Below are 15,183 nucleotides of genomic sequence, written 5' to 3' on the forward strand. Positions count from 1 at the left end.
CACAATATAGCACGCTCCCCAGACACCCCAGCGCTGCCCCTGATCGCAATATAGCACGCTCCCCAGATGCCTGATCCCCTGCAGCTGGACTCCCCCATCGTGCCTCACATCCCGCTCATTCTGTTGGCCGTAATGGGGCGAGCATATTACAGGCAGGTCTGCCTCCCTTAGGCGGCCTGTTCTTTCCCCAAGGCTCCAGTCTGTCCCTCCCCTTTACCCCAACATGAGGAGTGCAGACCTGTGCCCAAGGTAGATATATGATGTTCACATCAGTGCAATTGGCTTGAGCAGCTGTAACATGTTACACGGTGTTCTAATGTGGGAAGGAGCACGGGAGGGCTGGGGCAGCCTTTCCTGGTGCATCTATAAGACGTCTTCTGCTCCCTGCTGGATGCCCCCACAGTCACAAGAGACTGACTGTGCACGACATTCTCCCTCTTCGTTGCTGCAGAGGAAGGGAATTAAACCCCCTGCCCAGGTGTTCTGGGTGCCTCCATCCTTCCCAACCCCTGGCTTGTCCAGCCGTGGACATTTGAGGCAAATCTTGGTGGCAGAGTAAGATCCCGGCGCCAGTTAGGATTTGCCCTGTACTGAGCACTGCAGAGAGCCGAGGACCTGATGCGTCTAGGAATAGATCGCACTCCTCTCTCTTTTCCTTCTCACCTTCCTCCTCTCTTCTGCTCCGTCCTGGCCCCTCTGCTCGGTCTGGCCTGCTTCTGGAGTTTTTCTCATTAAGCCCTTTGCTCAGACACTCTGATTGTCTCTTGTCGCCTCGCCATCCTTGGGGGATAATCAGTTCCACATGGGCTGTGCACGTATGGGGGAAGCGCTGCCCAAACGCTCCCCTTCCCTGGGCTGCCTGCTTCCTGGTCCTTGGGTCAGGCTCATCTGCTTGGCTCTTCCTCTGTGGAGGGGTGAGGAATTGGCTCAGGCGGCCCTCAGGACTCCCCCAGCTCCTTCTGGCCTGCTGCGGTGGATCCGTCTAACTAGGCAGGGATCCACCCAGTCATATAGTATCCATGGGGGAAGCAAAGCCAAAGCCTGACTCAGGCTCAATCCTGACCCTAGTGAAGGCGAAGGCCCTGGGACCTCTGCCATCGATTTTAATGAGAGCAGCAGTTGGCGCTTTATTCCTCAGCCCCCAGGCTCCCCTGAGTGCAGACTGCTCCAGGCCTCGCTGCTGGTGCTGCCTAGACCTGGTCAATTGTAGCGCCCACCCTCCCCACCCCACCCCATCCCACCCCCGCCTTGCCAGGCCTCGGCCTTCCCCAAGCAACCCCACCAGCACGTGTGTGTCACGCGCATACCCCAGAGCCCTCTGCATTGGGCCCTGGCCTCCCTGGAACCCCCTGTACCAAGCCTCAACCTCCCTGAAGCTTCCTGTCTCATGCCCCCTTTCCCTGCCCCTGGCAGCAGTATACTGCCTGCTCCTGAAACCTCTCCTCTAGGATCTCTCTTCCTCATACTTATCTTCGCCTTCTGTGGCATGTCTGCCGCTCCCTGAGCCCCCCGCAGCCTGGCTCAATGGGGTTGTGTCCTCCTTCCCTTTGTCTCCCAGGATCTACTCCAGCCCCTGTCAGGCTGGTTGGGTTCATTCCAAGGGTGCTTTCCAGGGGATTGTCCTGGGGGGATATTTGCTATGCAGATTATGACAGAATACAGCTCCAGGCCCTGCTACTGACTTGAAGCTGGTGATACAAGGCCAGATTCCCAGGTGATGGGCAGTTACGCATCAGTAGGTGGGCACTGGGGGTCTAAATTTCTTACTGGTGAAGGAGCAGAAGAAGGTATATTTTAAAGTGTGCTCGGAGTTACTTGGGCTTAATCCTCCTTACACCTCCCTCCTGCTTGCGTTTCCTGCCACACTCTTCTTTTGCACCCATGGGGCCTGATTCTTTTCTCACACCACTTTTACACAAGTGTCAGACCTCATTTATATCAGGGTGAGTGAGGGCGGAATCTGGCCCTTGGGGTGTCCATAACACCGACTGCCTTAGCCCTTGCCTTTAGCAGGAAAGCTGCAATTAAATGGATTGAAAGCTGATATAGTTAAACGAGAGCAAACGATCTAACGAAGACACACTTTAAGCCCATTTAACCCTTGCTTAAATTGGTGTAATTTGGTACATTACTGGATTAAGCTAAATTGATTTAAGTGCCTCTCCGTTAGGAGATCTGCACCAGTTTAGCTACATGGATTTTTAAATCAGACCAGTACACCTTTTCTCATACAGACAAGACCATATGGACTCAGATCCTCTTTGTTGCCCTTTCACTTAGTCAGACTCCCTTGCACCCATCACACACGGCTTCTGTAGCTCACAACTCCTTACACATCCCCCCCAGATTTGATCCTGTTGTGTGGGTGACACTCTGCTGCCCAGATAGCGAAGAGCTAAATACCAAACGAGGAGACACATTAAATACTAACCAACTAACTCTACTTCTCTTTGCACCCCTCGGTCTTTCATCCCCTCACCTCCAGCCTGTAGCATGAGAATTCTGCCTCTTTGCATCAGAGGACGTGGGAGGGGACCGCCCCAGCAGTCTGCTATGGGTTGTGATGGACCGGGTGACGGAGTGGTTTGATGATACAAGCTCAGGCCTCTGTGCCAGGCTCATTGGGGTGGGGGAAAGGGAGGAAATCTTTGCAAATCTGAGAGGCAGAGAATGAGAAATAATTGAAATTTTAAAAAGGCAGGCTTCTTGCTGGACACTGTTTCTAAATCACTTTTTATAATGTTAAACAGGGGAGAGGCACCTCCGCAACACGTTACCCCCCAGACGTTTTCTAATGGTAAATATTTTTGTTCTCTCTCTATCTCTTCGAGGAGTTCTAACCGTAGATGCATCTTGTCTTGGGATAATAACCGGACGTGGGGCCTGAGCCGTCCACCTAACTTGCATGCCACACTTCCCGCCCTAGCGCATGTGGCTGAGGGGTCATTCATGATGCACTTTCCACCTCTGATGCTTACTAACCTCCCCCACCATTGCTACTTCTAAACCCGCTGCAGCAAGGCCAGCCTAGGATCCGGCCATGAGTTGTCTCTGCTATTGGAGAGAGAGAGAGAGAGAGAGAGACAGGGCCATCCAACGAGGAGCAGAGATAGTGTGGGATGTGGGCCTCTGATTAGCTGACGGCTTTGCTTGTGCTTATGGCCAGTCCTGCTGTCAGAAGATGTAACTGGCTTTCAAACTGAGGATTAGTGTCTGTAGGAGGGGCACTCAAACTTTGCCCATATCAGCAACATAAGGTCCTCTCTTCAATTTCCATGTAATGGAGCAGATCATGGTTTCTCTTGTCTCTTAATGCAGAGGTGCAGCTACCAGTCCCAGCATGCAATGTGCCTAGCTGCTGTGGTCAAAATGGAGTGTTGCATTGTGGGAATTGTGGTCCCCAAAGACTGTACCACGGTGTCAAAGACTGAAGTGGCTGCAGGTAGCATTTTCGCATTTTTTGAGGCCCCCTGTTCAAAATAGATGTGGACAAAATTTTTCACTCTAGTAGTTCGTTTGCCCAAAAATGAAGTATCAGGGCAACTTTAAACTATTTGCCAATTCACGTTGAATTCAGCAAATAGTTTTGGTTGAATAAAAAGAAAATGAAAAACAAAAAGTGAGAAAAAGTCAAAATGGCATTTGAGACTTTCAAAATTAAACTTTCTGATTTTCGTTTTGAAATGATGTTGTGTTGAGAAATCGAGCTAGATTTTAGTTTTGGTTTTTAAATTAAAAGGTAATAAACACAAAGCAAACAAAAAAACTTGTTTGGGGTCAAAAGAAACATTTTGTTTGACCCCAAACAATTTATTTTTCACACTGGTGTTTTGTTTTGGTGAGTACAACTGGAAAATGTCAGTTTCCACCCAAAGTGAACGTTTTTTTTTTCTGATTTATTTTTTCTGATATTTTATTTTTTGGCCACCAATCTAGAAACCCAATGATTCCCTCTGCTCTAGTTCTAATCCCCACTGTAGGCCTGCCCCAGCCAGTGGGCAAGTGGTGGACTCCAGCGTGGCTCTGATGTAAGTGTGGAAGGGCGATAGAGTGATCTTGTAGTTAACTGAGATGCCAGGTACCCCCATTATGAGGAGACTGTCCCAGCCGAGAGAAGAAAGGAGTTTGCCGCATATGGAAGGTCAGTGCCAGGACTAAAATCCAAGTCTCCAGCTTTCTAGGAAATGATGTAACTTAAGCTGAAGGGTGAGCAGTAACTAGTTACCGCTGATCCTTCTAATCTAGTTCTCGGGATTAGAACTAGAGCAGAGGGAATAATTGGGTTTTCCAGAGTCTCTCTTACTTTTGCCCACAATGCTGTTTTGCTGGACCGCCTGTGAGCTTGGATGTTAGTCAGGGAGAGTGGTGCTAAGAGTCTGTCTGGAAAAAGCTTTCTCCGAAACTGCCTTCCCCTCCACAGTGGGAATTTGGGGAGTGGCTGGTGTCAGTTTGGGGCAACCAATTTACAAATAGGACTTTGCAGCAAGGAAGGGAACACAAATCCCCTGGGGGTCTCTCCCGGAGACAGCACACTGGGCAGCTTCTGCAGTGGGTGAAGGTCCCTTCTGCATTGTTGTTAGTCGTGGATTCCAAAGGCTTTAGCTGTCTGGAGGACAGGGCCAGATGTCTTTTCCCCCTTGGTTTGCTGAAAGGGGATAGTGCATCAGTGATGGCCAGCGCCCTCTCCTCTTACAAACAGGGAGTTCCTCTAACTTGGCGCAGCTTTGATCCCTGTCCAGATGTTAACTGGAAGCCCGGGGCACCTGTTCTGTCCTATATTTCACTCTCCACTTGGTAAATGATAATGCTCTTCTCTACGTTGATTGGCCTTTGCTTCTGGTTTGGACTCTGGGGAACATTTGAGCTATATGCACTCCCTGTGGAACACTCTTCTTCCCCCAGGCTCTGCTTCCTGGGCCACTGAGATCGAGCTCTGCAGGATATCCTCTTCCCATCATCCCCTTCCCATGCTTTCTCTCTCTCTCCCCCCTTACAACCAGGAAGATGCATTTATTGCAGTGAATTGTTGAGTTGTCAATGTCCAAACCTCCCAGTGTCTGTAAAATGAGTTTGTTTCCAATCACAAAAGAGCTGCTTGGCCCAGGATCGGGCAGATAAAAGTTCCCCTAACAGTTTGCCCACACTGGGTGTTTGCTATGACACAAGCATCACAAATGTGACTAACAGTCACCAGGATTCAGTGCATTAACCATCATTGCACTAGCCTCCTCTGACCCACCGCAGGCTCTGTGAAATAAAGCCAAAACTCCGATTTTTTCCAGCCAGTCCCCTGAATTTTCCACACACAACCATTGTTTTGCTTGTGCAAACAGGTGCTCATACACACAGTGTTTTCACACATGCAGACTCCCTGTCCGCTGTGCCCCAAAGCACAGGTTTGAAGCGTGCAAACCTAGGCAGATGTTGAAATACTGTGGGTACAGTAGAGGTGGCTGTTTGAACATGTGTCTATGTGTGTTAGACAAGCTCTTGAAGCTAAAGAAACAGCTCCCCAGACATAGGCACAAGGGGAAACACAAAATTATGGCGGCTTCTCATGGGGTTTGGCAGCTTTAATTGGCCCTTCAGAATTTTTGCATAGGATACTTTGCACTTAGCGCCTTTTGTCTGAAGATCTCAAAGCACATTACAAAGGTATATAATAGCCCCACTTTACAGGTTGAGAAACTGAGGCACATTATAGGTGAACTGACTTGCCCAAGGCTAGAACCCAGGAATCCCAAGGCCTTATTTTCCGAGGTGCTGAGCACCAGTAGAGCCCAGTGACTTCAATGGGAGTTACGGGTGCTCAGCACCTCTGAAAATCACATCCTTCCCTTGTTCTGAGCGCTAGAGAACACTGCCTGCTGGCCTTTAAAAGCATGTCCCAGGGCCTTGCTGGTTTTCTCATGGAGATTTGTTGTTAATTGTGTGGGTTGTAATTTTGGCATAATAGTTGCAGTTACACAAACTGCCGTCATGAAGATTTGTCCTCAGAGGGATGTGATTAGAACAGTAAATGCTGCTTTTGAGGGGAGGCTCTGCAGAGCATTACCTCAGTTTTTTGACCACCCTGCATTGCATCACACGTTCCCCTGCATCCCAGTGATCTGCCTTTCCTCCCAGGCAGGCTTAAATAGGCCTGCCTGTAAAGCCCATCCGCTCAGCACTACCCTTAGATCACCCAGAAAGATCCTTGTGATGTGAAGCAAAGGACTTTCTCTTGCTGTGGAACCTGCTGCCTCCACAGCACCTCCTGGCTTGGGAGCCAGGGCAGCACCCTAACCTCATCCGGCATTTAGAAGTTTTCAGTAACGGGGTTATTGCCTTAGACAGGCTGGATTAATCGCTGTCTGCGGTTACTGTATCTCAGCAGTACAGCGATAGCAATCGGTTCAGATTATCTGACAGCTGACTGGATGAAAGTCGCAGGATTAATCCTTCAGTGTCTGGTTTCAAGCAGGTAAACAGCCAGTTCATCTTGACTGGCCAAGGGCTTATCTACACTGGTACAGACTCATAGTATAGACAGGGCAAGTGGTCATAATAATAACAACACCTGGCTCTTATTTATCTCTTTTCATCCACGAATCTCATAGCGCTTTAGAAAGGAGGTCAGTATTCTTATTCCCATTTTACTGATAGGGAAACTGAGGCACAGGGAGGGTAAAAGACTTATCCAAGGTTGCACAGCAGAGGAACTGGAAATAGAACCAGCTCCCATGAAGTCTAATCCAGTGCACTCTCTACTAGGCTACACTCCTCTCTATAAGATGCGCTTGTACAAAGTACCTACTACAGGACAGGCCCAACCAAGAAAATAACAGAACGCCACTAGCCATCACCTTCAGCCCCCAACTAAAACCTCTCCAACGCATCATCAAGGATCTATAACCTACCCTGAAGGACGACCCATCACTCTCACAGATCTTGGGAGACAGGCCAGTCCTTGCTTACAGACAGCCCCCCAATCTGAAGCAAATACTCACCAGCAACCACACACCACACAACAGAACCACTAACCCAGGAACCTATCCTTGCAACAAAGCCCGTTGCCAACTCTGTCCACATATCTATTCAGGGGATACCATCATAGGGCCTAATCACATCAGCCACACTATCAGAGGCTCGTTCACCTGCGCATCTACCAATGTGATATATGCCATCATGTGCCAGCAATGCCCCTCTGCCATGTACATTGGCCAAACTGGACAGTCTCTACGTAAAAGAATGAATGGACACACAATCAGACGTCAAGAATTATAACATTCAAAACCAGTTGGAGACACTTCAATCTCTCTGGTCACTCGATTACAGACCTAAGAGTGGCTATTCTTCAACAAAAAAGCTTCAAAAACAGACTCCAACGAGAGACTGCTGAATTGGAATTAATTTGCAAACTGGATACAATTAACTTAGGCTTGAATAGAGACTGGGAATGGATGAGTCATTACACAAAGTATACAGACTAACACGGCTGCTACTCTGAAACCTATTTCCCCATGGTATTTCTCCCCCCCCACCCCACCGCACCCCCCACTGTTCCTCTGATATTCTTGTTAACTGCTGGAATTAGCCTACCTTGCTTGTCACCATGAAAGGTTTTCTCCTTCCCCCCCCCCGCCCGCTGCTGGTGATGGCTCATCTTAAGTGATCACTCTCCTTACAGTGTGTATGATAAACCCATTGTTTCACGTTCTCTGTGTGTGTATATAAATCTCTCCTCTGTTTTTTCCACCAAATGCATCCGATGAAGTGAGCTGTAGCTCACAAAAACTTATGCTCTAATAAATTTGTTAGTCTCTAAGGTGCCACAAGTACTCCTTTTCTTTTTGCGAATACAGACTAACACGGCTGCTACTCTGAAACTTGTACAAAGTGTGGCTTATTCCAATTTCAAGCAGGGCGAACCTCCATCAGTGCAAATAACATCTTTGCCTATCTGCACGGAGGGTTTGTCCCGGTGCATCTAGTCTCTTATGGCTGGAATCATCATGGATCTGCATAGATGTGGCCAGACCTAACTTCCTTCTTGCTCGTTCTTCCTTTTAAGGCTTTTCGAGAATTGTTTTGTTCCTCCTTGGATGCTTCCTTTGTCAGAGCACAGCTACTTCTCTCTTAGCTTCTGGGCCCAGCTCAGCGGTATTTTAATTGTGGTTGGTTTCACTTTTGTACAGTGCCCAGATACATTGTGATGGGCTCAATAGGCATTAATTAAAACAGTCCCTGCTAACGAGGGTATAAACACAAAAATCCTCGACCTCCATTTATGTAAGGCAGATGAGAAATTGAGGACAGCAGTGTGGCTTCTAAGATGGTGGCGTGATTCTGTTCTTACTCTCCCTGGTGCAAATCAATTATAGTTCCATTGAAGTCAATGGAAGCACCCCAATGTAAGTCTCAGAATCAGTCCCTTTTTTTCCCCCTGGCCCTCAGCGTGTGCTGCAGGGAATTAACCTTTCAGTTCCATATGAGCCAAATTTATTAGGAGTTTTCAATAAAAACACAGGCAGACACAAGATGCTCAGAAAGCATGATACTGTGTTAAAAGACTATAAACCAAGGACTTTAAAGGGACCATCAGAGGTTAAAGATAAAGTGGGCCTGATTTTCCACTGCTGTGAACCTTGTGTTGTTATTTACATCTTTGCAGAGTGGGTGTGAAATGCTACCAGATCAAAATAGCAACACTTTACCCCACCTTGCGCTCAATTTGCATGGGGGTAAATGACTGTAAGATGCAAAGTAAAGAAAATCAAGCCCCACCTACTAAAAATAATAATACCCAACAAGTAAAGTTCCTAACCTCTTTTACAGAAAACACTGCAGATGTTTAAAAGTGACAGAATTTTGAAAATCTTATGTACTTTGCGCCCCTCTTGTGGCTTACTTTAAGCATTTTCTTCAGCTCAGATGATGAAAACTGAATAATTAGTTTGTGTTCATAACTGCTGGTCAATTTCACGTGCACCAGGGCAGATTCTGTTTTTCCTTACACAGGTGTAAATCAGGAGTCAGTGGAATTACACCAGTATGAAAAGAGGATTATGAGCAAACGTTAGCACAAGGCTGCAATATATTGGTTGCGAACGCAGCAGAGGAGAGTTTGTGTTTTTTGTTTTGTTTAAAAGCAACATCTTTTCCATTGCAAGGCAAAACATATCATGACGTGCTGGAGAATTTTCTCTTGGTCTTTGTTCTTGTCAAAGCTTATTTTTACAAAACGTAACTTTGAAGACAAATTTGACTTGACAAGGCCTCTTTAATGTTGGTAGTCTGGTTTTCTTTCAAAGAGTCTTTGATTTCGAACTGAAATCTCAACATAGACCACTCAGAGGTCGAAAAGTAACTTCTGCTGGGGTATGAGTTTCTTGAAACCTTCCCTTCTGAAACAGACATGTGCCCTGAAAGCAAGTTTATCAAGTTGCCCTGAAAGTAAGTTTGGAAACTGATTTCAGATGAGGCATAAAAGCACTTGCAGTTATTAAAGGTCTCATGGCACTTGAAGAGTATGGATGTTAACCCCACTGTCCTCCCTAAACATCCACACTGCCTCAGTTTCATTTGAATACAACAGTCGTCTTCACTTCCCATCCTAAATTATTGTGCAGTGTTGCTTTGCACTGTTAAACAGATGCCATGTTCCACCCCACACGTGGCCATGTTGCAGTAGTGGTTAAATGATCCATATATGCTGATCACCGTGGTCCCTTTTAGCCTTCATATCTGTGCAGTTTGATAATCTAGATGTTTGCTGTTATTTATCATTGAAAGAACACCCTTCTTAAAAAAAGACTCTTGGGATCCTCTGGGAAAAGCATGTCAAATGCACATGCTGGCCCAGGGAATGCTGGAAAATGTCATGGTTTCCTTGCCCCAATAGTCCCAAAGGTCAGTGCAGTGGGGAGTAGGGATGCAGCCAGGAATAATAAAGGAGGGAGAGGAGCAGTTGTTGGCTGCCTGGATCCCATGGTACAGAGGGGAAGGGTAATGTCGGGGCTGGTATCTTGAGTTGTTGTTTTAACGCATAAGGCTCTTTTTGTTTGTTGGTGATCTGTGCTGATTGCAGCCTGCTCCAGCTGCTGTGTCATGGTCAGGAAGTGAGACAGCAGCTTTCTGTGGGGAGGTCGCTCTTGTGTCTTTCCTCCCCTGGAGATTCAGCCAGCCCTTGCCAAAACCCTGTGTGGTTGGGTGAGTCATGTTTACATACTCCAGGCCTGGAGAGCCACATTCCCTCAGCCACCCAGGGCTGATATCACCACAGAACAATGGATCCCACCCTACACTGCAAGCAAATTACTGTCTCCAGAGGCCTGAGACAGGCAGGGGCGAACCCAGAGCTATAATTAGGTTTTGGGTGTTTTAGGAGCCAGAGTCTTGATTTCAAAGGCCATTTGAAAGTCAGTGGGACTTAAGTTCCTAAATCACTTAAGCACCTTTGAAAATGTTGCCCTTTGTCTACCCAGGGATATCTGCCCTGATTACCACCAGCTGCACTGGTGCCAAACCACAGATAGGCAAAGCTGTTCTTTGCACTGGTGGAGCTTGACACCGGGGAAGTGGCACCAGGCCAGTCCTGGTATGTAGCAGCTTTGCCTGCCTCCGCTAGGATCCAGGCCCAGATCCTCAAAGGTATCTAGGGTCCTAACTTCCAGTGATGGGCCCAGGTTCTTATCTGGTGTAAATGGTGTCACTCCATGAAATCAGTGGAGCTATGCCAGATTACTGCAGCTGAGGGATCTGTTTTCTTGCATGCACCACTGCAACTATCCCAATAGCTGAGTCTGTCTGACTAGGTTCTTGCCTTCCTCCGTGTAAACACAGAGCATCAAGGGTCAGATATGGATTCCGTTAAGGGAGCACATGGAGTGTAATTGTCTGACGCGTCCCATCTAGCCACTCGCTCTAGGGATGGGGACTTGGAATTATTCTGTGCAGGTCCCCTTGCTGCCAGTTTTTGTGCTGCTTCATAATAAGAGATGCTCTTGGTTTGGAGGCAGCATGCTGTAGTAGATTGGGTACTAGGCTGGAAATCAGGAGAGATGTGTTCTAGTCCCCATTAGACCACTGATTTGCTAGGTGAACTTAGATTAATCTGTACCTCAGTTTCCCTTCCAGCCCATTTGTCTGTCATGTCTGTTTATGGCGTACGTTCTTTGGGGGTGTGATGGTGTCTTACTGTGTGCATGTACAGCACCTAGCTACAATGGGTCCCTGACCTTGGTTGAGGCCTCTAGCTTCTACTGTAATGCAGCCTGATGCTCTCGGTTCTGCATAGAAAGGTCTTAGGGAGGTAGACTAATCACTTGGCTGTGGGAGGCACACGAAGAGCCCAGAGGCAGCCACTAGAGAGGAGAGAGATACGTCCTCCACCTCTATCAAATGTCGTCATGCCACATGTTCTCTCTGTTCTTCTAAAGGACTGTCACCCTGATGTCTCAGTCCTCTACAGTCACACTGTTCCTTTGCTGAGCAAAAAGGCCTTTGTGGGACTAGAACCCAATAACCCCTACCTCCCAGCTCAGAAAACCGACTCAAACCCAGCTCTGACCCCTGTGACAATCATCGCATGAGACATGCCGTTTGTTCACCTCCAGCTCTCGCATAGCTCCAGTTGTCAGTAATGGTTATAAAATTATCAAGCCGTAGAATTAGGCTATCTGCTTTCCTACGGAGGGGAGTTCCGGTGATTGGCTGCATGCTATGTAAGCATCTGGGTACATAGATAGGTGAAGAAATATGTTCTAGCATTACATTTTGTAACTCTACTGGCCATTAATTTCATAGAATGGTCCCTTTGTTCTCTTATGATGAGACAGCATAAAAATAGCAGCAGCAGGACATTCACAGAATAATAATCCCAAATCCCCAGCACAGCAAAGAGCGGTTAGGCGTTTCAGTCAATTACACTTCATGTGCTCCCACAAAGAGAGAGAACCTGGAATTTGTTCTTTTCCAACAAATTTCTTCGGCGGGTTAGCACTTTAGGTTCCTTGACCCCAAATGTCTGTCATCCCAAGCAGCTAATGTTCTGGAAGGGAAATTTTATTGGTCTTCGTTAATGAATTTCAAAGCATTGTTTGAATGATTAGTACAAAAACCAAAGATTTGGTTTCATAGGGATATTGTGCAAGATGAAAATATTGCATTTAAAATAATGTCTCTTCCTGTTGTAACAGCAACGGCTGAGTTTGATGACAGGAAGTAATTAACATTGTAAAAAATCGAAGGTGCCCTTTGCCATTGCCGCAGTGCGTACGTGGTTTTATTTTGCAAAGCTTCATTCAGCTTGGACAGTGCAAATAGATTTTCATTTCATGGGGCCAATCCCACTGTCCATACCTCTGTTTACTCTGCCAGGGAGCTATTCATGAAGCAAGGTGCTGCTTAGTGTGAGTAAGGATGGCAGAATCTATTCCAAATTTCAGAAGAGCCTGGCACACAGGTGATGAGCTCTTTTGAAAATCGGTCCCGCAGTGCCACGGTGGGAGCCTGAGGGCTTTTGAAAATCTGATGGTGAATGCTGGGTAACATTTTCAAGTATGTCTACCTAATAGAGGAAGCTAAATCCCATTGATTTCAATGGGAGTTAGTATCTAAATACCTTAGGATCTGACTTCAAAGTCACGTCTGAAAATGGGGCTTAAGGCATCTTTGAGAAGTATTCTCTGCTGAGCACTTGTAAATCTGGCCCCATGTTTCTAGTTAGATTCACCTCTTGTTCTCCCCTCTAGCCCAGCGCTGCTGTGTGTAGGTTGCAAACAGTGCCCTGGCATCATTAAATCATCCCCAGAACTCTCTTCCCCTTGAATTATAATTTTCTTTAAAGGGAAAAACCATTTCTACTAGCGTTGGGGTTTGTAAAACTTTTTATTTCACCACTCCCCTGTGCCTAGCTTTACGCATGTGAGGAGCCCCATGGAACTCGTCACATGCTTAAAGACAGGCACATGTGTAAGTTCCTTGCTGGATGGGGACCAGAACAGCCTGCTTCTTTGGGAAGCCAAAATCTCTTCCAGTCACAAACAAACTCCACTTTCCCAGTCCCTGGGAGTGGCAGGTGGCCTCCTACAGGGATTTAACTAGCTCCCCTGAAACCTGCCAGCAAACTGCTATGTCTCAATCTCATCTCAAGTCCCATCTCCAAACATTCCTGAATAGCCGCTCTGGCTTTTACCTGTGTTACTGCCTGACATGTTGTTTTAATAGACCGAGAAAGCGTCTCCTGATAGAACAGACCAGATCCCCTTTCCTGTCTGCCATGCTTCAACCAAGATACTCTGATGTTATTAATGAGCAGATTCTTTGAAGGAGAGAGGGTTATCTAGGGGATAGAGTGAGGGACTGGGAACCTGGACTCCTGGGTTCTTTTTCCTGCTTTGCTGTGGACACACCAGAAGCCCTGGGATTAGTTACTATAATTGGGATGACAATGCCATGCACCCCTCAGGATGTGGGGAAGGCTAACGAATGCTGTCAAGTGGTTTGAAATCCTCTGAAGAAAGGCATGCTAGAAATGCAAAGCATTAGGGAGGCTGTGCTCAAGAGGGATGCTGCCAAGTAGATTTATGCCCCCCATCTGACCTGCCTTAAAACTTCTACTATAGTATTTTAATTTAAGCTAGTAGCAATTGTCCTCCAGAACCGGAACATCTATTAAAAAGGAAAACCCCCAATTAAGACAACCAGTGGCAACAGCTGTTCAGTGTTATGTAGGACCTACTGTAAAGTTTTGCAGTCTCCTGGTCCCTTTGTTGGCTGCTCAGCAGTGGGTCACTTAGCAGGCCCTGTGTGGTTGACATGTATGATGTTGGTGCACAAACAGATGTGTACTTCTCTCCCACCCTTCCCTAGCTTTCTTGGAAACCCTCAGGCAAAGAATCAGTGCTTTCCAGATGGAAAAGCCAACTCCATGTTTCCCTCCAAAGGGAGGTTAAAACTAATACAGAGAGAAAAGTTGTGGGTGGGTGTGAAGGCGTTGCTATTAATGACTGTGGTTGCTCTACCAATGAGTCAGAAGATTTACTCTCTCCTCCCGAAGCACAGGTAGGTGTCCTCTTCGCTTGTAGAAAGCCCTGCCCTAGGTTTTGTTGCTCTGCCATTACATTCAGACAACCACTGAGCTGTGTGACAAGACTTTCAAAAAGGGTTGAGTAGGCACCAGCCCAATTCGAGATGCCCAAAAAAGGGGCTGGATTTGCAGAGGGCATTCAGCTCTTCCTGGAAATCTGGTCTGTTTGGGTATGTCTAACTGCAGCTGGGGGACCGAGCTGCCCAGCCCGGGTAGCGAGACTCATACTAGCTTGCTAAGATGGCAGTGTAGATATTCCGCTTGGGATCTCGAACCCACCCAGCATGAAGTCGCCACAGCAGCGTGTTTGCACCTCGCTCCTAGATTGGACATCCTTTAAAAAGCATTTATTGCTAACCTCTCTCTTCCCACCCCCATGCAGAGACCTGCGCTGTGAACAACGGGGGCTGTGACAGCAAGTGCCACGACGCAGCCACGGGTGTGCACTGCAGCTGCCAATGGGCTTCATGCTGCAGCCAGACAGGAAAACTTGCAAAGGTAAGGACCAGCGAGCGAGGGCCTGGCAGCTTTGAGCCCAGCTTACATGGGGAGTGTGGAGCCAGCCGCTCTCCCATTAGAGGATTATTCTCCGCTGGGAGCAACTTTTACTCCTGGAGGAATTCTGCACCACTGCACATGTGCAGAATTTATGTCCCCTGCAGATTTCTTTGCTTCCCCACAGAAAAGTTACTTTCTCACAGGAAGCAAAAGGAAGCCACAAGAGCGGTCATGTGTATGTTTTGTGTGCTCAGGGTAGCCTGCAGAGAAGTAAATCACTGTGGGGCAGGACTGGGGAAGACCCAACTGGTGGCTTCTACCCTGCGCCAGGCTCAGCTGCTAGTCCTGGCTGGGCTGGGGAGGACGGGACTTCCTCTTCCCCTGCACGGCATTAGGGGCCATGTCAGATCTACCCCCGGCTGTAGGAAGCTCTGCACACACACCACACCGCCACTGCACTTCCTACACCCATCGTTCCTCAGCTGCAGGGGGAGGGATCCCTGTACCAGGAGCTGCTCCCCCATCCACCCAACCCCCGTGCATCCAAACCCCCTCATACCCAGACCCTCCCGCAGAGCCACAGCCCCCCGCCCCACACACACCTAGAATCCCCC

General features: G+C 47.7%; 1 protein-coding gene across 1 annotated transcript in view; it reads left to right on the plus strand.

Moving 5' to 3' along the window:
• The window catches only part of SCUBE3 (signal peptide, CUB domain and EGF like domain containing 3), a 96,254-nt gene that overhangs the window by 56,095 nt on the left and 24,976 nt on the right, over window positions 1-15,183 (plus strand). The window contains 2 exon segments of the mRNA XM_043500367.1: window positions 14,454-14,525; window positions 14,528-14,569. Of these exon segments, the coding sequence (XP_043356302.1) occupies window positions 14,454-14,525; window positions 14,528-14,569 (114 nt within the window).

Source organism: Dermochelys coriacea, chromosome 21 (genome assembly GCF_009764565.3).
Source record: "Dermochelys coriacea isolate rDerCor1 chromosome 21, rDerCor1.pri.v4, whole genome shotgun sequence".
Classification (NCBI taxonomy): domain Eukaryota; kingdom Metazoa; phylum Chordata; order Testudines; family Dermochelyidae; genus Dermochelys; species Dermochelys coriacea.